Raw genomic sequence first — 24261 nt, forward strand, 5'->3', positions numbered from 1 at the left:
TCATTCATTCAACCTTTGTGGATAGTATACAACTACTATCACAAATATAAAAAATACAAATAAAATCAGTTGGACCAGCCGTGCAAGATTTCCCTCTTTAGTTGCCAAATCTAATATGATCCACTTTGCCTATTGTCAGAATAATTGTATCTAAGTTATCACAAAACTTTGTGTTTCAATGAGGACAAAAGCTGTCTTTGATCTTACCAAGAAAAAGGCTTGTAAAACTCCACTGTGTAGGATACGAAGCAACATGAAGGTGTCGTTTTCTTTGATGTATTGTAATCCAGAGAAAGATTTTGTCTTGACCCGAGCTCTACAAAGCGGAGAGAAAGCATGACCTGCCCAAGCTCCAGGCACCTCTTCTTTGAACTGTTTTACGACCTTTTCTTTCAACTGTTTACGACCTTTTCTTTGAACTTGGCTGTTTACGACCCCCCTCCCTTAGAAACATCTGTTGCCATGTAATCAGAGAAAGTCCAAATAAAAGAGGAGGCGTACAATCTTTCGTCAGAGCGTGGTGACACTGTGCAAGGGTACAGGTGCACGCATTTCTCCTCATTGAGCCAAATGTAATTCTGTCTGTTTAATTCCTTTCTTCTTGTCTTGTTTAATAGATGTCATCAGTGTTTGAACCTGACGCCTTCTATAAAAACATCTAAAAAACGTATATTTTGGTCATTTTAAGCATTACCCACAAGGCTCTTGATAGCGTTTTTTTTGCAATTTGGAATACACAAAAATATAAAGATATAGGTTATGTGTTGTTGTTCACATAGGGATTGTTGTTGATTGGCAAGTATTCCGATTCAGTCGGTATAGTACGTGACAATGGTGATTGGTCCATTTTAAGTGATCATTTGAAGATCTATTTATTTCCTTGCATTGGTCTTTTTTTTTGTTCTTACCAGAATGAGAAGACATTCAGAGGAGAAGTCCTGATGAGCTGGAATGGTTGAGAAGACAGACAGGACCAAGCAGCTGAAGACCAAGATAAACCTAAAAAGCAGACCAAATGTAAAATCAGGTACAATTTTGGAAATGTGCAGATTTTGATCTTATCATATTAATTCTTTCCGGAATGTGAATCGTGAACCTAACTTTTAGCTCAATAATGTGCTTTGTTAGGCTAATTCTGTTTATTTGTCCAAAACACTTTGCAGGGAGCAAGCAGTGAAATTGTGGTTCATGAAAAAGAAGAGATATCTGACAATTCTCGCACACAATTTTTTTCCCAGAAAAATCTTCTTAAAACAACAAAAACAAAAACAAAAAAAATATTTGGCGTGTGAAAAATGACTAAATAATTGTTGCATGCTGAGTCAGCGTTTTATCATCTCTGAGTTCCTTGGAAGTCATGAAGTGGTTAAAAAAGGGATCTGCACTTTTTTGGGTATTTTTGTTCACAATCATTATGGAAGACATAACAGATTATTTTTTTTAATGCCTTCAAAATATTGAATAAATGTGATCAAAAGTCTGCTTACAATGGAGCCTATGGGAGCCATTCAATTCTGCTTATAGAGCCCCTAAATTTTTTAAATGTAAATGGATTATACTTGTGCACCTTCAAGGTACTCAAAGCGTTTTGACACTATTTCCACATTCACCCATTCACGCACACACTCACACACTGATGGCGGGAGCTGCTATGCAAGGCCCTAACCACGACCCATCAGGAGCAAGGGTGAAGTGTCTTGCTGAAGGACACAACGGACGTGACAAGGTTGGTAGAAGGTGGGGATCGAACCAGGAACTCTCAGGTTGCTGGCACGGCCACTCTCCCAACCGCGCAAAAACATCCAAGCACTTCCATTAGGGTTGTATATACATAATGTAAGTATATATGTCATGTAGTAACGGGCACATTTATAATAACATTAATATGTAAACACAATTGTGGAGGGGGGGCGTGGTCTGCGGGCCTGCCGCGGAGAGGGATGTGTAAGGACCGGCCTCGAAGCCAGCGGCAGGTGAATAGATTGCCCAGCTGGGGATAGTTACCTAATCACCTGTCGCCTTTATTAGCAGCAGCCGGAACGAGACACGTAGTTGGAGTTGGACTGGGAGCCAGAGAGACCTGAGGTGCTTCCAAACCAAGAGACTGAAAAGTTGTAGAGTGAAGTACTGTCCTGGCGTGTGTGTGTGCGCACAATAAAAACATTGATAACACCAGACTCCCGGGCTACTGTGAGGATCTGTCGGCATCAGGGGGACCCACGAGAGAAAGACGTCCACGACAATATTTACATATGTTGGTAGTTTTAAGCATTAAAGGCGCATTAATTTCCAAAACCCATCACAACGTTTGCTTTTTTTGTTTCTACATCACTGATTATTACTCACTGCAGACTTTATGAGAGCCTACAAACATAATAAAATATAACTTACTGTACAATGTCTGCTGTCATTAGGATACAAAAATGAGGGGTATTTTATTTGAACTAAGCAAAATTATCTGCCAATAGAACAAGAAAAGTTGGCTTGTCAAGACTTTCCAAAACAAGTCAAATTAGCTAACCTCAATGAACCCAAAAATACCTTAAAATAAGTATATTGTCACTAATAACAACTGTATTACTATATGAGTATGTATTTTCTATTGTTTCATTGAAGATAAAACAGCAAAGTCCATTTGGCTGTCATCTGTTTTAATTATGAGACACAATTGTGTCAAAGTCATGCTTGAAATAAAGAATTATTACTTTAAAAAAGTAGTTTTATACTTGTGAGTGTTGATGACACAGCTTTGCAACAGTTGATATTCTAGTTTCAAACATGTTTTACTCAATATAGGTCATCAAATCTCAGCAATAAGCTGTAATATCTTACTGAGATCATTTAGGACCAAAACCCTATAAAACAAATAAAACACTCTAACATAAAATCTTATGTATGGCCGCACAAGTGATGCCCAAAATGTCCATAACATACCCAGCCGAGTCCTACGGGGAGGGGGAATAAAAGTTGGAAAAGTCTGCAAAAGTCCCAAAAATGTTGAAAATACCGACCCAGGTTTGAGTCCCACAAGTTCTGGAATGCCCAAAAAGTCCAAAACGCTGGAAGGCAGGGGGAAAAGGGAGAAAAGTCGGTAAAATGTTCAAAAATCACACCCGGGTTCCATGTGGGACTCGAACCTGGGTAGGTATTTTGAACATTTTTGGGACTTTTGCAGACTTTCCCAACTTTTATCCCCCCTCCCTGTGGGACTCGGCTGGGTGTGTTATGGACATTTTGGGCATCCAGGGACTTGCGCGGCCAGCGGCGGGACTTGTGGGACTCGAACCTGGGTAGGTATTTTCAACATTTTTGGGGACTTTTGCCGACTTTTCTCCCCCACTTCCTGTGGGACTTTGCTGGGTGCGTTTTGGACATTTTTTGCATCCCGGGACTTGTGTGGCCGGCGGCGGAACTCGTGGGACTGGAACCCGGGGAGGTATTTTGGACAAAATTGGGACTTTTGACCATTTTGTCCGCCTTTTCCCCTCTTCTTCCCCGCCTTTCTTAGCACCATTGCTGGGTGTGTTTTGAACATTTGGACAAAAATAGTTTCAAGCATGTTTTACTCAATATAGGTCATCAAATCTCAGCAACAAGCAGTAATATCTTACTGAGATCATTTAGGACCAAAACACTTAAAACAAGTAAAACACTCTAACATAAAATCTGCTTAGTGAGAAGAATGATCTTATCAGACAGAAAATAAGCAAATATCACCCATATTTGAGATATTTAATCTTACTTAAATTTCAGTTTTTGCAGTGTACAACCTCAGCAAAACTTGGCTCTCCATTTACCACCATAATGACCAACATTCAAATACAGTAGCACAGTAAGCCTAAATATTCCCCCCCAAAAAAGCAGAAGTTTTAGAAAACCAGGGAAGTTGGCACGTTGTGTAAATGGTAAATAAAAACAGAATACAATGATTTTCAAATCCTTTTCAACTTATATTCAATTGAATGGACTACAAAGACAACGTTCTGTCATAACGCGGGGGTTTACGCAGCTTACTGCGAGACTTGTTCTCCCGGGATGCAATCGGACTATACCGGACAAGGCTTGAAAGTAGGAACATTTTCTACTTATTATCTAACACTCAACGAAGTACAAAAAAACAGAAAACAACCCGAAGGCAAGCGTGCCTATCGCACTTGGAAGCTAAAGCAAAAACTTTGGACATAAAACATGAAACTAAAGACATGAAACCTGCACTAAACTGTGACATGAAACAAATAGCTTTAACTATGGAAACGAGCAACATGAACTGTGGTATCGCATGAATCAAGCATGAATCTGTGGCATGAAACGAGCAATGTCGCCAGCCCGACTGACTGGCAAAGGCGGTTTAAAAAGTCTCTTGATTAGAGCCAGGTGAGCGTCCGAAAACCAGCGGCAGGTGAAAATCGTATGCCACCATGGCAACCAAAACAAACAAGAGTGCGTTAAAAAACAGGAACTATTGGAGTTCAAAACAAACAGAAAATAACAAAAACATAATCCAGACCACCGAACATGACACGTTCGAACTGGAAAACGTTGTTATTTTTTGCAAATTATTGCTCATTTGGAATTTGATACCTGGCACAAGTGGCAAAACAGACTGATAACGTTTTTTTTAAAAGGGGAACATTATCACAATTTCAGAAGGGTTAAAACCATTAAAAATCAGTTTCCAGTGGCTTATTTTATTTTTCGAAGTTTTTTTAAAAATTTTACTCATCACGCAATATCCCTAAAAAAAGCTTCAAAGTGCCTGATTTTAACCATCGTTATATACACCCGTCCATTTTCCTGTGACGTCACACAGTGATGCCAATACAAACAAACAGCAAGGTATAGCTTCATTAGCTCGGATTCAGACTCGGATTTCAGCGGCTTAAGCGATTCAACAGATTACGAATGTATTGAAACGGATGGTTGTAGTGTGGAGGCAGGTAGCGAAAACGAAATTGAAGAAGAAACTGAAGCTATTGAGCCATATCGGTTTGAACCGTATGCAAGCGAAACCGACGAAAACGACACGACAGCCAGCGACACGGGAGAAAGCGAGGACGAATTCGGCGATCGCCTTCTAACCAACGATTGGTATGTGTTTGTTTGGCATTAAAGGAAACTAACAACTATGAACTAGGTTTACAGCATATGAAATACATTTGGCAACAACATGCACTTTGAGAGTGCAGACAGCCCAATTTTCATCAATTAATATATTCTGTAGACATACCCTCATCCGCGCACTTTTCCTGAAAGCTGATCTGTCCAGTTTTGGAAGCTAGGGTCGATATTCTTCTCTTGATCATCTTCGGTGGCATAAGGGACGGTGTGAGCCAAGACATCCAGGGGGTTTAGCTCGCTCGTCTGCGGGAACAAACGCCATTGCTTGCCGTGCTACAGAGGTCCTTTGTCCCTGAATTGCTCACACACTCCGGCAGATTCAATGGGGGTCTGGCGGCAGATTTCTTTGACTTTATCGTTGGAAATGCATCTGCTTTGAGTGTCGCAGGATATCCACACATTCTTGCCATCTCTGTCGTAGCATAGCTTTCGTCGGTAAAGTGTGCGGAACAAACGTCCAATTTCTTGCCACTTTCGCATCTTTGGGCCACTGGTGCAACTTGAATCCGTCCCTGTTCGTGTTGTTACACCCTCCGACAACACACCGACGAGGCATGATGTCTCCAAGGTACGGAAAACAGTCGAAAAAAGGGAAAATAACAGAGCTGATTTGACTCTGTGTTTGTAATGTGTTTGAGAAAATGGCGGATTGCTTCCCGATGTGACGTCACATCGGGAAGCAATCCGCCATTTTCTCAAACACCGAGTCAAATCAGCTCTGTTATTTTCCCTTTTTTCGACCGTTTTCCGTACCTTGGAGACATCATGCCTCGTCGGTGTGTTGTCGGAGGGTGTAACAACACGAACAGGGACGGATTCAAGTTGCACCAGTGGCCCAAAGATGCGAAAGTGGCAAGAAATTGGACGTTTGTTCCGCACACTTTACCGACGAAAGCTATGCTACGACAGAGATGGCAAGAATGTGTGGATATCCTGCGACACTCAAAGCAGATGCATTTCCAACGATAAAGTCAAAGAAATCTGCCGCCAGACCCCCATTGAATCTGCCGGAGTGTGTGAGCAATTCAGGGACAAAGGACCTCGGTAGCACGGCAAGCAATGGCGGCAGTTTGTTCCCGCAGACGAGCGAGCTAAACCCCCTGGATGTCTTGGCTCACACCATCCCTTATGCCACCGAAGATGATCAAGAGAAGAATATCAACCCTAGCTTCCCTGGCCTGCTGACATCAACTCCAAAACTGGACAGATCAGCTTTCAGGAAAAGAGCGCGGATGAGGGTATGTCTACAGAATATATTAATTGATGAAAATTGGGCTGTCTGCACTCTCAAAGTGCATGTTGTTGCCAAATGTATTTCATATGCTGTAAACCTAGTTCACAGTTGTTAGTTTCCTTTAATGCCAAACAAACACATACCAATCGTTGGTTAGAAGGCGATCGCCGAATTCGTCCTCGCTTTCTCCCGTGTCGCTGGCTGTCGTGTCGTTTTCGTCGGTTTCGCTTGCATACGGTTCAAACCGATATGGCTCAATAGCTTCAGTTTCTTCTTCAATTTCGTTTTCGCTACCTGCCTCCACACTACAACCATCCGTTTCAATACATGCGTAATCTGTTGAATCGCTTAAGTCGCTGAAATCCGAGTCTGAATCCGAGCTAATGTCGCTATAGCTTGCTGTTCTATGCGCCATGTTTGTTTGTGTTGGCATCACTGTGTGACGTCACAGGAAAATGGACGGGTGTTTATAACGATGGTTAAAATCAGGCACTTTGAAGCTTTTTTTAGGGATATTGCGTGATGGGTAAAATTTTGAAAAAAACTTCGAAAAATAAAATAAGCCACTGGGAACTGATTTTCAATGGTTTTAACCCTTCTGAAATTGTGATAATGTTCCCCTTTAAATAATAATTTAAGGTGTTGAAGGTGTTAAACGACCTTCTCCTCATCACTGACTCTGGGAAATGTGCTGCACTGGTTCTCCTGGACCTCAGTGCAGCGTTCGATACTATAGACCATACTAATCTCCTGGACTGCGTTGTGACGTCATCGCTCCGAGAGCGAATAATAGAAAGGCGTTTAATTCGCCAAAATTCACCCATTTAGAGTTCGGAAATCGGTTAAAAAAATATATGGTCTTTTTTCTGCAACATCAAGGTATATATTGACGCTTACATAGGTCTGGTGATAATGTTCCCCTTTAAGCCAAATGTACTGCAGGGTTTCCCGCAGCGCTTTGTTGTTAAGGCAGCCGCCTTAACAACAAAGAGCCACCGCCTAAACTAAAGTCTTAAATTTTAATTAATTTGACTTAATCATTACATTGTCTTAGTAAGTCAATATTTACTAAGTCAAAATAATGACATACTTAGTATCTCAGGTAACTAGGACTGTTTTGTGTTTTGTTTTTACTTTACGGAAAAAATATCAAGATATATATCATATATTGCCATTCAGCATACGGAGCGGAAAACAAAACCAAAAATTGTAGGCTTCTTCACGCGACGAAGCCGGCCTACTTCAACACAGTCTGTAGTCTATTGCCCCCCAAGGCAGCGATGAGATGGAGACGTGATGGTGGCGACAGGCCACATTACACTGTTCCACCAACCCAGCCCCTTCCCACTGGAGAGCCTCCACCTTAACTAACAAATATATGTGGGGGAAACACTGTACTGCATTTAATCCCGAACTGTGGCAAATAGGTTGGCTATTTTATGTTTTAACTGTGTTAAATTTGTTTTTATTTCATCAAAAATAACTCCCAATTAGGTCCAAAATATGCATTCAAGTTTGAATCAAATAGTATGAAATTCTGTTTAGGGCCCCAATTTAGCTAGGGGCCACCATCCACTGCAGTGGACAGCAGGGCTATTTTTTTTTTACTGAAATGTGTAACTCTGACAAAAGAAATAGACCAAAAACATATCTACAACAGAGAATACTGGTTCTCAAACATAATGGTGAAGGGAGAAGGTCCTTAATGTTCTGGAAATGTGGCCCCTAAAACAGTTGAGTGGAATAGCCCTAGTGTAGCGTACCCCGTAGCCTACAATAGAGCAAGGTGTGTTGTTTATGACCACAAAAAGACCTTTGCTGACATCACAACAAGGAAACTACAAGGAGCTTTTCTTTAGATGGCGAGAAAAGCTTCTGGTAGGTCCAAGTGGGTTAACATTAAAGAAGTATCAACAGCTTTTGGGTAGCTCTGTTGACATTTTTTTAGACACCGGATGTGAATTTAATTGGCCGACATTATCGAGTGGAATTCATTGTGGAGCTGTCAGTTGAGCAGAAAACTCTTTGTCGCAAGCACACCTACGCTGTGCACTTAAACAAAGTTGACAGAATAGTGACAATCAACTTCCCCCAGACAAAGTCTCACTCATGTTTTCATGAATAAAACATACAGGGCGTCCATAAAGTCTCTGTACAAGTGAAGAAAATGCATTACGCCGATCTCTATTTTTTAATGCCATGTTCACTGTGGTGGCAACGACATTAGTGAGGATGGGTACCGTATTCTCCGGACTATAAGGCGCACTTAAAGGCCTACTGAAACCCACTACTACCGACCACGCAGTCTGATAGTTTATATATCAATGATGAAATCTTAACATTGCAACACACTAAAGTGCAATTTTAAATTTCGCACGAAATATCCTGCTGAAAAAGTCTCGGTATGATGACGTCTGCGCGTGACGTCACGGATTGTAGAGGACATTTTGGGACAGCATGGTGGCCAGCTATTAAGTCGTCTGTTTTCGTCGCAAAAATTCCACAGTATTCTGTACATCTGTGTTGGTGAATCTTTTGCAATTTGTTCAATGAACAATGGAGACAGAAAAGAAGAAAGCTGTAGGTGGGAAGCGGTGTATTGCGGCAAGTGTTGTGCCGGATAACGCACCCCCGCCGTAGAATGCACCCCCTGACTGTTGTGCCAGATAACACAGCCGGTGTTTCATTGTTTACATTCCCGGAAGATGACCGTCAAGCTTTACCATTGGCCTGTGGAGAACTGGGACAACAGAGACTCTTACCAGGAGGACTTTGAGTTGGATGCGCAGACGCGGTACCGTGAGTACGCATGCAGCTGCGGCTTCCAAACATTTGATCGCTTGCCCGTACGTGCGTGCCGCTATGTGCATGTCACGTACGTAACTTTGGAGACTTTGGGGAAATATATGTGCTGTATGAACTTTGGGGAGGTGAACGGTACTTTGGGCTGTGGGATTGAGTGTGTTGTGCAGGTGTTTGAGTTGTATTGGCGGGTTATATGGACGGGAGGGGGGAGGTGTTTGTTATGCGGGATTAATTTGTGGCATATTAAATATAAGCCTGGTTGTGTTGTGGCTAATAGAGTATATATATGTCTTGTGTTTATTTACTGTTTTAGTCATTCCCAGCTGAATATCAGGTCCCACCCGCCTCTCACAGCATCTTCCCTATCTGAATCGCTCCCACTGCCCTCTAGTCCTTCACTCTCACTTTCCTCATCCACAAATCTTTCATCCTCGCTCAAATTAATGGGGAAATCGTCGCTTTCTCGGTCCGAATCGCTCTCGCTGCTGGTGGCCATGATTGTAAACAATGTGCAGATGTGAGGAGCTCCACAACCTGTGACGTCACGCTACTCGTCTGCTACCTCCGGTACAGGCAAGGCTTTTTTATCAGCGACCAAAAGTTGCGAACTTTATTGTCGATGTTCTCTACTAAATCCTTTCAGCAAAAATATGGCAATATCGCGAAATGATCAAGTATGACACATAGAATGGACCTGCTATCCCCGTTTAAATAAGAAAATCGCATTTCAGTAGGCCTTTAAAATCCTCAAAACTCGACAGTGCGCCTTATAACCCGTGCGGAATAATTCTGGTTTTGCTTACCGACCTCGAAGCAATTTTATTTGGTACATGGTGAAATAACAAGTGTGACCAGTAGATGGCAGTCAAACATAAGAGATATGTGTAGACTGCAATGTGACTCAAGTAAAAAACACCAACATTTTATATGTTCCATTGAAAATATAGAACTTTACACACGGCGCTCAAAAATCTATTTAAATGTTTTAGTACGACTTTGGTAAGCTATGAAGCCGCACCGCTTGATGCATTGTACTGTGCTTCAACATAGGAGTATTATTATGGTGTGTGTATAAGGTAAGACATAATATCTGGCGTTTTGTTTCGCAATATTATGCAAAAGCAACTTTTCTTACCTTCTGGTACCTGCTGATCTGTATTTGGGATCTGCATAAGTCCTGAAAAATTGCGCGCATCCTCGGCTCAGATTCCACATCAGGGCAAGAAAAAAACTCAACCCAATGGGATAACAATGAAAAACCTTGGAGGGGACCGCAGATGTGGGGCGACCGGTGCAATGGACGTCGAGTGGATCTAGCATAATATTGTGAGAGTCCAGTCCATATTGGATCTAACATAATAGTGAGAGTCCAGTCCATAGTGGATCTAACATAATAGTGAGAGTCCAGTCCATAGTGGATCTAACATAATAGTGAGAGTCCAGTCCATAGTGGATCTAACATAATAGTGTGAGAGTCCAGTCCCTAGTGGATCTAACATAATAGTGAGAGTCCAGTCCATAGTGGATCTAACATAATAATGAGAGTCCAGTCCATAGTGGATCTAACATAATAGTGTGAGAGTCCAGTCCCTAGTGGATCTAACATAATAGTGAGAGTCCAGTCCATAGTGGATCTAACATAATAATGAGAGTCCAGTCCATAGTGGATCTAACATACCGTAATAGTGTGAGAGTCCAGTCCCTAGTGGATCTAACATAATAGTGAGAGTCCAGTCCATAGTGGATCTAACATAATAGTGAGAGTCCAGTCCATAGTGGATCTAACATAATAGTGTGAGAGTCCAGTCCATAGTGGATCTAGCATAATATTGTGAGAGTCAAGTCTATAGTGGATCTAACATAATAGTGAGAGTCCAGTCCATAGTGGATCTAATATAATAGTGTGAGAGTCCAGTCCATAGTGGATCTAACATAATAGTGAGAATACAGTCCTTAGTGGATCTAACATAATATTGTGAGAATCTGGTCCATAGTGGATCTAACATAATAGTGAGAGTCCAGTCCATAGTGGATCTAACATAATAGTGAGAGAGTCCAGTCCATAGTGGATCTAACATAATAGTGAGGGTCCAGTCCATAGTGGGTCTAACATAATAGTGTGAGTCCAGTCCATAGTGGATCTAACATGATAGTGTGAGAGTCCAGTCCATAGTGGATCTAACATAATAGTGAGAGAGTCCAGTCCATAGTGGATCTAGCATAATATTGTGAGAGTCGAGTCCATAGTGGATCTAGCATAATATTGTGAGAGTCTAGTCCATAGTGGATCTAGCATAATATTGTGAGAGTCTAGTCCATAGTAGATCTAACATAATAGTGTGAGAGTCCAGTCCATAGTGGATCTAACATAATAGTGAGAGTCCAGTCCATAGTGGATCTAGCATAATATTGTTAGTCCAGTCCATAGTGGATCTAACATAATAGTGAGAGGGCAGTCCAGAGTGGATCTAACATAATAGTGAGAGTCCAGTCCATAGTGGGGCCAGCAGAAGACCATCCCGAGCGGAGACAGGTCAGCAGTAATTCTGGGTTTGCCAAATAAGAGTGAGAAAGCGCTAAACATCGAGCTACAAGCCTAAGCTGTCAAATCAAAGTCCAGCGCGAACACGTAAGGTGTCAGGGAGTGAGGTGTACCAACGTCATTAACAAAGTTGAACACAGGTGATGTGTCCAAACTGGGATTACTGAGGTCTTCAGTGGAAGGGTGAGACCTTGCAAACTCATCGGTGACATCATTTAGGAGTTTATTGGCCGCATCTTTACAATTTTATAAGCAATGAAGACAGGGCTATAAATCAGGCAGCTATATAAGTGAATTACCTCCTTGACCTGACTTTATGGGTTCATTTCCACTGAGTGTGAAAATAGGTATGTTTGCAGATCATACCCTCCATAAAAATATCACCTTGTGTAATTGTGATGGGGCCTTAAGGACCAAGAATGGTCTGGTTGTAAAAACAGTATGGGCATGATCTACTAGATGTTTGATAGCGCACACAAAAATGATCCACTAAGCTTGTGCGATCTGTTAAATGGGCAAAATATTTAGTTATTCTGCATATCCATGCATATGCAGCATTTTATTAGAACGTGCAACGCAAATATACAAACCCCGTTTCCATATGAGTTGGGAAATTGTGTTAGATGTAAATATAAACGGAATACAATGATTTGCAAATCCTTTTCAACCCATATTCAATTGAATGCACTACAAAGACAAGATATTTGATGTTCAAACTCATAAACTTTATTTTTTTTTTGCAAATAATAATTAACTTAGAATTTCATGGCTGCAACACGTGCCGAAGTAGTTGGGAAAGGGCATGTTCACCACTGTGTTACATGGCCTTTCCTTTTAACAAACGTTTGGGAACTGAGGAGACACATTTTTGAAGCTTCTCAGGTGGAATTCTTTCCCATTCTTGCTTGATGTACAGCTTAAGTTGTTCAACAGTCCGGGGGTCTCCGTTGTGGTATTTTAGGCTTCATAATGCGCCACACATTTTCAATGGGAGACAGGTCTGGACTACAGGCAGGCCAGTGTAGTACCCGCACTCTTTTACTATGAAGCCACGTTGATGTAACACGTGGCTTGGCATTGTCTTGCTGAAATAAGCAGGGGCGTCCATGGTAACGTTGCTTGGATGGCAACATATGTTGCTCCAAAACCTGTATGTACCTTTCAGCATTAATGGAGCCTTCACAGATGTGTAAGTTACCCATGTCTTGGGCACTAATACATCTCCATACCATCACAGATGCTGGCTTTTCAACTTTGCGCCTATAACAATCCGGATGGTTCTCTTCCTCTTTGGTCCGGAGGACACGACGTCCACAGTTTCCAAAAACAATTTGGAAATGTGGACTCGTCAGACCACAGAACACTTTTCCACAACCCCACACCATATTTCCTCCTCCACCAAATGTCACAGTCGGCACAATGCAGTCCGAAATGTACCGTTCTCCTGGCAACCTCCAAACCCAGACTCGTCCATCCGATTGCAAGATGGAAAAGCAGGATTCATCACTCCAGAGAAGGCGTCTCCACTGCTCTAGAGTCCAGTGGCGACCACTGTATCCGACACTTTGCATTGGACTTGGTGATGTATGGCTTAGATGCAGCTGCCCGGCCATGGAAACCCATTCCATGAAGCTCTCTGCGTGCTGTACGTGGGCTAATTGGAAGATCACATGAAGTTTGGAGCTCTGTCGCAACTAACTATGCGCTTCAGCATCCGCTGACCCCTCTCTGTCAGTTTACGTGGCCTACCACTTGGGGGCTGAGTTGCTGTTGTTCCCGAACTCTTCCATTTTCTCATAATACAGTTGACTTTGGGATATTTACGAGCGAGGGAATTACACGACTGGATTTGTTGCACAGGTGGTATCCTGTGACAGTTCCACGCTGGAAATCACTGAAAGCGGCCCATTCTTTCACAAATGTTTGTAGAAACAGTCTCCATGCCTAAGTGCTTGATTTTATACACCTGATTCTGATCATTTGGATGGGTGGCCCAATACTTTTGGCAATATAGTGTATGTTCCAGCTGTGAAAATATTTAAATCCTAATTATTAATTACTACTTTGCAGAAATGAATTTACCACAGTCAGCCCTGGAAGCAACTAACAGCAAAAAAACAAAGGTTTACTGTATAAAGAAAACATTATTAACAGTTTGCGTTTGAAAAAAGCCATATTTGTCTACCACTACGTTAGAGTCCAGATTTTTCGACATGTATTTTCCAGGCAAGCAGGGATGATTTTATTCAAGAGAACATGCAATTATGCTGCAAAAGATAAGCTAAAGTCCTATTGGGCTTGTTAGAGAAGAGTGAGAAATACAATTAGGGTAAGTGTTGGAATAAGTGGATAAGGGCTCACAGAGCAGTCTCACATATGTTCACCGTCTCTTTCAGGCTGTCAGCATGTGTAAAAAGTGCTGCAAATTAAAAATCCATCAGCTGAGCTGCAGGAGGTAAAAGAAAGCCCGAGCTGCACAGTTCTGGAAGGCCCCCAGCTCAACGTGTGTCTCTAAATTCACAGGGTTGTTAGAATCCTTTGTATTTTCTGCATGAAATAAAGTCACCTCTCCAGCATTGGGAAAAACTTTCAAGGACAGATTCAGACTTATTTTTCCACCTTTGTCAATGTCTCAACTCTTCTTTTTTGGCTGAAAAAAATGGGTGTGGAGGGGGGCGTGGTCAGCGGGCCTGCCGCGGAGGGGGAATATGTAAGGACCGGCCTCGAAGCCAGCGGCAGGGGAGTCATACTTGCCAACCCTCCCGATTTTCCCGGGAGACTCCCGAATTTCAAAAATCTCCCGGGGCAACCATTCTCCCGAATTTCTCCCGATATCCACCCGGACAACAATATTGGGGGGCCTGCCTTAAAGGCACTGCCTTTAGCGTCCTCTACAACCTGTCGTCACGTCCGCTTTTTCTCCATACAAATAGCGTGCTGTCCCAGTCACATAATGTATGCGGCTATTACACACACATAAGTGAATGCAAGGCACACTTAGTCAACAGCCATACAGGTCACAGGGTGGCAAGTATAAACAACTTTAACACTGTTACAAATATGCGCCACGCTGTGAAGCCACACCAAACAGGAATGACAAAGACATTTCGGGAGAACATCCGCACCGTAACACAACAGAACAAATACCCAGAATCCCTTGCAGCACTAACTCTTCCGGGACGCTACAATATACACCCCCCGCTACCACCAAACCCTGGCCCCCTCCCACACCTCAACCCCGCCGCCCGAATTCGGGGGTCTCAAGGTTGGCAAGTATGAGGTGAGTAGATTGCCCAGCTGGGGCTGGTTATCTAATCACCCGTCGCCTTTATTAGCAGCAGCCGGCCCGAGACACGTTGTTGGAGTTGGAGTTGCTGGTGTGCGGACACAGTTGATGGACATTGCCAAAAGGAAAAAGCCATAAAGACTGAAAAGTTATAGCGTGGAGTGTGGTCCTAGCGTGTGTGCGCTCACAAATAAAGACATTGTCGCACCAGATTACCGGGCTCACGAGGAACAATGGTCATTTTTCAGAGAATACCGTGGGAGCTCGCCACTTTGCTACCAGTTCTTTCTTGAATTCAATAGCGTTTCTTACCTTCTTTGTCAAAGTGCTTGAGTGATTGATTAAGATTTGACGAAAGAATACAAGAAACGTGGCACACACTCGATTCTAATCCAAGGGAGCAGAGTTTGCAGTGATGATTTTGTTAAACATATCCATCCATCCATTTTCTACCGCTTGTCACATAATGTATGCGGCTATTAAACACACATAAGTGAATGCAAGGCATACTTGATCAACAACCATACAGGTCACGCTGAGGGTGGCCGTATAAACAACCTTAACACTGTTACAAATATGCGCCACGCTGTGAACTCACATCAAACAGGAATGACAAAGACATTTCCGGAGAACATCCGCACCGTAACACAACATAAACACAAATACCCAGAATCCCTTGCAGCACTAACTCTTCCGGGACACTACAATATAAACCCCCGCTAGCACCAAACCCTGCCCCCCTCCCAACTCAACCCCGCCGCCCGAATTCGGAGGTCTCAAGGTTGGCAAGTATGAGGTGAGTAGATTGCCCAGCTGGGGCTGGTTATCTAAACACCCGTCGCCTTTATTAGCAGCAGCCGGCCCGAGACACGTTGTTGGAGTTGGAGTTGCTGGTGAACGGACACAGTTGATGGACATTGCCAAAAGGAAAAAGCCATAAAGACTGAAAAGTTATAGCGTGCAGTGTGGTCCTAGCGTGTGTGCGCTCACAAATAAAGACATTGTCGCACCATAAAGGACCACTGGACCCAAGGATCCTTGCGGGAACTTAGTTACCCTTTGTATAACCGTAAGCCGACAAGCCTGCGTTTTTCCCTCCGTGTTGTCCTCCCACAGTGCCTTCCCGAGTCTTGCCCATTGTGATCTACCGTTGTTCCCTTGTGGATTTGGACTGCCTTCCTCGACCCTCGACCCTCGCCTGGACACGGACCTTGTGGCTTCTCTCCTGCCCTCGACGGCTTGCTTGTGCACGGACTGCCCTCCTGCTTTGTCCCTCCTCTCGCTCTCCTCAACACGAAGTAACATACACTTAGCCTCACCCATACACTCTTGGGTTTAGTCACACTCCATTTCCTTAGTTTAGTTATTAGTTAGTTTTGTTTATTATTATTACATATATATATATATTAAATATATATATATATATATATATATATATATATATATATATATATATATATATATATAATAAATCATTGAAGATTACTGCCCCCTGGTGTCTGTGTCGTCAACTCCATCCTCCTCCAACCATAACAGTAAAGTATCAAACAACAGAAGAATAAGTGATTATTACATTTTAACAGAAGTGTAGATAGAACATGTTAAAATAGAAAGTATGCAGATATTAACAGTAAATGAACAAGTAGATTAATAATTAATTTTCTAACACTTGTCCTTAATACTTTTGATAAAATAATAGAATGATAAATGACACAACATGTTACTGCATATGTCAGCAGACTAAATTAGGAGCCTGTGTTTGTTTACTTACTACTAAAAGACAAGTTGTCTTGCATTGGCAGAAACTATGAACAATTAAACAAAACTTGCAAACTATGGCATGAATAAAGAAAACTTACGTGGATGAAAAAACGGCATGAAAAAGCGCAGCAAGGGTCATAAGGGTGTGTGGAGAGTATAAATGCGGGATGTCGCCAGGAAGACAAACTGAAAACAATGAACTTAAATACTACAGACATGATTATCGAAAACAGGTGCGTGACTCAAAACGTGAAACGGGTGCGTGAAGTGACAGGTGAAAACTAATGGGTTGCTATGGTGACAAACAAGAGTGCACAATGAGTCCAAACGTGGAACAGGTGAAACTAATGGGTAACCATGGAAACACGACAAGGGAGTGAAAAGCCAGAAACTAAAGAGTCCAATAACTAAACTAAACAAAACATGACTTGACTAAAACAAAACATGACTACACAGACATGACAAGGACAAACTTGCAATAAGAAACATATCTTTAATGTACCCTAAGATTTTTTGGTTGAAATAAAGCCAATAATGACATTTTTCAAGAACACCCTCAAAGGAGATTTCACAGCTTCGATTTGAGTGTTTCTCTCACACGGATCCCGTTATCCTCGTTCTGGGCGAGGATTATGTCCAGAGCACTCACTGGTAGGATTGATCTGTGTCATTTGCCAGCCTATTGATCTTTTTCCACGGTTGAAAATGTCCACAGTGAATTTCTCGTCCATCTACTTGGCCGTTTTGATTTTTGTATTTTTTATTTTTTTTATAGTGATGACCCACTTTGTAGAGAATCTCTCCATTGATCTGCCCTATTTTTTGGCTTTCGCTCCCCATTGGTAGGTCAATACTTGGACAATTGGGCCCCTTAATAGCTCAAATCACGGACTACAATGCATTTTCAGGACTTATACAGATCCCAAATACAGATCAGCAGGTACCAGAAGGTAAGAAAAGTTGTTTCTTGCATAATATTGCAAGACAAAACGCCAAATATGTCTGCTACTTTTTGCACCAAACTTCATGTGACCTTCCAATTAGCCCACATACAGTACGCAAAGGGCTTCATGGAATGGGTTTTCATGGCCGAGCAGCTGCATCTAAGTAATACATCACCAAGTCCAATGCGAAGCTTGGGATGCAGTGGTGTAAAGCACTTCGCCACTTCTCTGGAGTGACGAATCACGCTTTTCCATCTGGCAATCTGATGGATGAGTCTGGGTCTGGAGGTTGCCAGGAGAATGCTACATTTCGGACTGCATTGTGCAGAGTGTAAAATTTGGTGGAGGAGGAAATATGGTGTGGGGTTGTTTTTCAGGAGTTGGGCTTGGCCCTTTAGTTCCAGTGAAAGGAACTTTGAATGCTCCAGGATACCAAAACATTTTTGCCATGCTCCCAACCTTGTGGGAACAGTTTGGAGCGGGCCCCTTCCTCTTCCAACATGACTTGTTACGATCCGCTGCCCGGATCAGAGTTTGTTTATGTTTGTGTCACGTGTTTTCAGCACCTTGAGTTTAGTTTGTTTCTGTTGCCATGACGGCAGATTGTACGCACCTGCCTCTGGTTAGTGTTCGGGACGCGCACCTGTTGCCCGGGCGCTAATCAGAGGGCTATTTAGTCTTTGCCCTGGCCTCACTCGGTCTGGCTTCGTAGTTTGTTCCCATACAACTGTTAACGACTACTTAGATTTCATGCTATGCTATTTTTTCCTGCTAGCTCCCACGCTAGTCCTTTTGTTTTGCCTTTTGTGCTACGTGCATGTCTTTTGTTTATTCATCATATGATTTATATTTAAAATAAATCATTTTCCTACCTGCAAGCTGTGTCCGAAGCCGTCTGCATCCTTGGGAGAACCACACCCGCATCACTATGCGACCCAGTCGTCTCAGTAGGAAGCCAGCAGAAGACAATTCTCCCGCACCGGCTAACGAGGAGTGGGACGAAGGTACGCTCATGGTGTTGCGAGCGATGGAAGCCGAGACGCTTCGCTATTCGACGGAGGAGAGGTCGAATCTCATGTGGGGAGCTGGAGGCTCTCTTATCCCCATCGATTCCCTCTGGTCGGAAGACATCGCCGCTACACCGCAGTACTGTGCGCGCCGTCAAAGACGGAAGCCGGCCAGGAAGTCTTTCCCTCGCCGCCAAGACGCGCCGCTCCTGCAAACTCCTCCCCCGGACCGAAGCAAGCTACATTCAGCCCAAACTTCCCCTCCTCAGATGTTTGGCAACCCCATCGACCACTTCGCCAAACAGTTCTCTGATTGGGCTGTCAGTCACATGGACATTTCCAACAATGACGTCATTTCATTGGCGCCCCCCGAAGAGGTAACTCCGCCCACTCCCGATGACGTCATTGAACAATAATTTTTTTTTCCATCTTCTAATTCTTTCTGTCAGCCAATACCAAATGATTTTCATTCTAAGATAAGACATTATCAGGACATTTTTATTAAGTGTAAGTCTAGTCAGTCACATTCTGATTTTCAGACTCCACCTCCAGTGACTTTGGTTCCGCCCTCAGTGACTATTGCTCCGCCCACTCCTCTGTTTTCTCCCTCCTTGTCGTCCCTACAGTCCCATGATATTGGGAAGACTAACAGTCAATTTGAACATTTTAAAAAGGAGGAGTATACCCCCCTCCTTACCTCCCCCCACCCACCCTTGAAGACGGTTCCAAACCGCAAAGAGCGCGTCTGGTATCCGCGTCTTGAGGGGGGGGCTAGTACTGGGAACTGTGCTAGTGGGGTGGCACAACTGCGCTCAGCTAAGCCGCAACCTCCTGCACGGCCACCGCCACCACTTTTTTGGCGTGCTAAGCGGCAACCTCCTGCACGACCACCGCCACCAGTTTTTCGGCGTGCTAAGCTGCAACCCCCTGCACGGCCACCGCCACCAGTCTTTCGGCGTGCTAAGCCGCAACCTCCTGCACGGCCACCGCCACCAGTCTTTCGGCGTGCTAAACCGCAACCTCCTGCACGGCCCCCGCCACCAGTCTTTCGGCGTGCTAAGCCGCAACCTCCTGCACGGCCACCGCCACCAGTCCTTTGGCCTGCTAAGCCACAACCGCCAGCTAGGCCACCTCCAGCTGCACCTCGGCTAGCACCTGTTCCTGCACCTCGGCTGACACACCAAGCTTCGTCTCCTGTACCTCCACCACGCCAAGCTCCACCATGCCAAGTTCCTCGGCTGGTTCCCACACCAGCGCCGGCTCCAAGGCTGGTTCCCACACCAGCGCCGGCTCCAAGGCTGGTTCCCACACCAGCGCCGGCTCCAAGGCTGGTTCCCACACCAGCGCCGGCTCCACGGCTGGTTCCCACACCAGCGCCGGCTCCACGGCTGGTACCCACACCAGCGCCGGCTCCACGGCTGGTACCCACACCAGCGCCGGCTCCACGGCTGGTACCCACACCAGCGCCGGCTCCACGGCTGGTACCCACATCAGCGCCGGCTCCACGGCTGGTACCCACACCAGCGCCGGCTCCACGGCTGGTACCCACACCAGCGCCGGCTCCACGGCTGGTACCCACACCAGCGCCGGCTCCACGGCTGGTACCAGAACCTGCACCTGCTCCACGGCTGGTACCAGAACCTGCACCTGCCTCCACGGCGACGACGTCTCCTCCTGCCTCCACGGCGACGTCGGCTCCTCCTGCCTCCACGGCGACGTCGGCTCCTCCTGCCTCCACGGCGACGTCGGCTCCTCCTGTTTCCACGGCGACGTCTGCTCTCTCCTCGTCTTCGTCTCAGCGACCTCGAGTGGTCTGGCTGCGCAAGCGGCGCTCTCGGAGGTTTGTTTATGGACGCCAGTGGCGCAAACAGCAGCGACACCCGAGACGTAGTCGTAGAACTCTCCGGCTGCTGAACTTCTGGCGCCACTCACGCCCACCTTCTCGGCAGCCACGAATGTGGCCTTTCCGTGGTCGCCCGCCTCGCCTGCGGCAGCGGCGTTCCACTCGCCGCCGCCACCTGACTCTTCCCCGGTGGATTCGGGGACACGTGGCCTGGCGACCCACCACCAAATCCTCCCTCCACCCTCCCTTGACTCTCGAACTATTTCTTGTTTTTTGGGTTCTAGTTTTATTTAGTGTCAAGGGACATCTGGAATCTGTCCTTTAAGGGGGGGGTACTGTTACGATCCGCTGCCCGGATCAGAGTTTGTTTATGTTTGTGTCACGTGTTTTCAGCACCTTGAGTTTAGTTTGTTTCTGTTGCCATGACGGCAGATTGTACGCACCTGCCTCTGGTTAGTGTTCGGGACGCGCACCTGTTGCCCGGGCGCTAATCAGAGGGCTATTTAGTCTTTGCCCTGGCCTCACTCGGTCTGGCTTCGTAGTTTGTTCCCATGCAACTGTTAACGACTACTTAGATTTCATGCTATGCTATTTTTTCCTGCTAGCTCCCACGCTAGTCCTTTTGTTTTGCCTTTTGTGCTACGTGCATGTCTTTTGTTTATTCATCATATGATTTATATTTAAAATAAATCATTTTCCTACCTGCAAGCTGTGTCCGAAGCCGTCTGCATCCTTGGGAGAACCACACCCGCATCACTATGCGACCCAGTCGTCTCATGACTGCCACGATGATGTAACACGTGGCTTGGCTTTGTCTTGCTGAAATAAGCAGGGGCGTCCATGGTAACGTTGCTTGGATGGCAACATATGCTGCTCCAAAACCTGTATGTACTTTTCAGCATTAATTAACAGATGTGTAAGTTACCCATGTCTTGGGCACTAATACACCCCCATACCATCACAGATGCTGGCTTTTCAACTTTGTGCCTATAACAATCCGGATGGTTCTTTTCCTCTTTGGTCTGGAGGACACGACGTCCACAGTTTCTAAAAACAATTTGAAATGTGGACTCGTCAGACCACAGAACACTTTTCCACTTTGTATCAGTCCATCTTAGATGAGCTCAGGCCCAGCGAAGCCGACGGCGTTTCTGGGTGTTGTTGATAAACGGTTTTCGCCTTGCATAGGAGAGTTTTAAATTGCACTTACAGATGTAGCGACCAACTGTCGTTACTGACAGTGGGTTTCTGAAATGTTCCCGAGCCCATGTGGTGATATCCTTTACACACTGATGTTGCTTGTTGATGCAGTACAGCCTGAGGGATCGAAGGTCACGGGCGTAGCTGCTTACGTGCAGTGATTTCTGCATATTCTCTGAACCCTTTGATGATATTACGGACCGTAGATGGTGAAATCCCTAAATTCCTTGCAATAGCTGCTTGAGAAAGGTTTTTCTTAAACTGTTCAACAATTTGCTCACGCATTTGTTGACAAAGTGGTGACCCTCGCCCCATCCTTGTTTGTGAATGACTGAGCATTTCATGGGATCTACTTTTATACCCAATCATGGCACCCACCTGTTCCCAATTTGCCTGTTCACCTGTGGGATGTTCCAAATAAGTGTTTGATGAGCATTCCTCAACTTTATCAGTATTTATTGCCACCTTTCCCAACTTCTTTGTCACGTGTTGCTGGCATCAAATTCTAAAGTTAATGATTACTTGCACAAAAAAAAAAGTTTATCAGTTTGAACATCAAATATGTTGTCTTTGTAGCATATTCAACTGAATATGGGTTGAAAATGATTTGCAAATCATTGTATTCCATTTATATTTACATCTAACACAATTTCCCAACTCATATGGAAACGGGGTTTGTAGAACGGAGACTGGGAGCCAGGCCTTCTCAATGCGCTTTTGGAAGAATGGTGGAAAATTCCTATAAACACACTCCGCAACCTTGTGGACAGCCTTCCCAGAAGAGTTGAAGCTGTAATAGCTGCAAAAAGGTGGACCGACGTCATATTGAACCCTATGGGTTAGGAATGGGATGGCACTTCAAGTTCATATGTGAGTCAAGGCAGGTGGCCAAATACTTTTGGCAATATAGTGTATCTTTGATTAACCAAATAGAGTTAAGAAATAATTGACTGATGTCTGGAATAAACTTTCAAATGACGTTCTGGTCACCGCACTGCAGACATCACTTCCACATTCCACTTTATATTTGATACATGAATAAACGCCCTTCAAAAAAACTTCCGTTCTTTGAGCACATTATCAGTGCCAAAGGTCCCCAAAATATAGATCAAAAGTTTCAGCGGAAACCGAATGATCTTCAAACAGAAATGTGACCTGCGCCACTCCGGTTCAGAGAATTTTACAAAATCAAAAAAAAGCTCTTCGCAGCCCAGGGGGCCAAGCCGACACGTACGTGAATATGAAAGAGAAATGTGGAGCAAAGTGTCTGACTAAAAATGCATTTACTGTGATCCGCTCACAGAAACTCTTATGACCTACGAATGGCGAGGATCACATAACCAGCAGAGGCCGTCGCCAGGTTCTTCTTCGATCCCCCACCATTCTAGTGGAAAAATGGCAAGTCAAAGAATATAACTTAAAGGTGTTTATTCTTACGCTTAGACCAGGGGTGTCAAACTCATTTTAGACGGGGGGGCCACATGGAGAAAAATCTACTCCCAAGTGGGCCGGACTGGTAAAATCATGGCACGATAACTTAAAAATAAAGACAACTTCATTTTTTTTTTTTGGGTTTAAAAATAGAACATAATGTTGTCTTTTTACAAGTACATGTTGCGTATTTGTCGTTATTTATATTTTCTGAATAAATTACTATACAACATTTTGACCAAAGAACCACCATTACATGTAGGGATGTCCGATAATGGCTTTTTTGCCGATATCCCGACATGGCACGATAACTTAAAAATAAAGACAACTTCAGTTTGTTTTTTTTTGTTTAAAAATAGAACAAGCACATTCTGAAAATGTACGAATCATAATGTTTTTTTACAAGTACATGTTGCGGTGTCTATATTTGTCGTTATTTATATTTTCTGAAGAAATTAGATGGATACTTATAGTCTTAGTATTAGGTTAGGGGTAAGGTTAAAGTTTTCATTGTATATTAGTGCGACCATCCTCACCCCTTTTAAGGGGACGAGCAATATGTGCATTCGTATAGTTAGGAGGGGATGCCTCATTCAGCGCAAAAAAATCATCTGGTTTGAGCCAGGTTTCGCTGAGACCAATGACGTTAAGATTGTTGTCTCTAATGACCTCATTATTAGAGAGTTCCGGTCGGACGGTATTTCACTGAACACATTTCCGATGTTGTTGTTTCCGAATGAGGAGATGCTGCTCCGTTATTGATTGAAGTCAAGTTTGAATGTCATTAAAACAGTTATCTCCATATTTTGACACTTCTTCCACACCCGTCCTTGCACGCTACAACAAAGACGACGGGGAGAAGACGCTGCCGAAGGTGAGCCACGTAAACAAGACCGCCCACAAAACGGCGCATCTTGAAACGACTGTCAGAAAGCGGCTTGAAGACGATCTGTAAAACATCATCTATACAACATTTTGACCAAAGAACCACCATTACATGTAGGGATGTCCGATAATGGCTTTTTTGCCAATATCCCGATATGGCACGATAACTTAAAAATAAAGACAACTTCAGTTTGTTTTTTTTTGT

The 24261-nt window shown here is 44.0% G+C and overlaps 1 protein-coding gene across 1 annotated transcript in view; it reads right to left on the bottom strand.

Annotated features, from left to right (window-relative positions):
• LOC133617283 (potassium voltage-gated channel subfamily KQT member 5-like) overlaps nucleotides 1–24261 on the bottom strand; it is a 323477-nt gene that overhangs the window by 99972 nt on the left and 199244 nt on the right. The window contains exon 3 of the mRNA XM_061977202.2: nucleotides 909–999. Coding sequence (XP_061833186.1) covers nucleotides 909–999 — 91 coding nt within the window. The remainder of the gene's footprint in view (nucleotides 1–908; nucleotides 1000–24261) is intronic.

Source organism: Nerophis lumbriciformis, linkage group LG16 (assembly GCF_033978685.3).
Source record: "Nerophis lumbriciformis linkage group LG16, RoL_Nlum_v2.1, whole genome shotgun sequence".
Classification (NCBI taxonomy): domain Eukaryota; kingdom Metazoa; phylum Chordata; class Actinopteri; order Syngnathiformes; family Syngnathidae; genus Nerophis; species Nerophis lumbriciformis.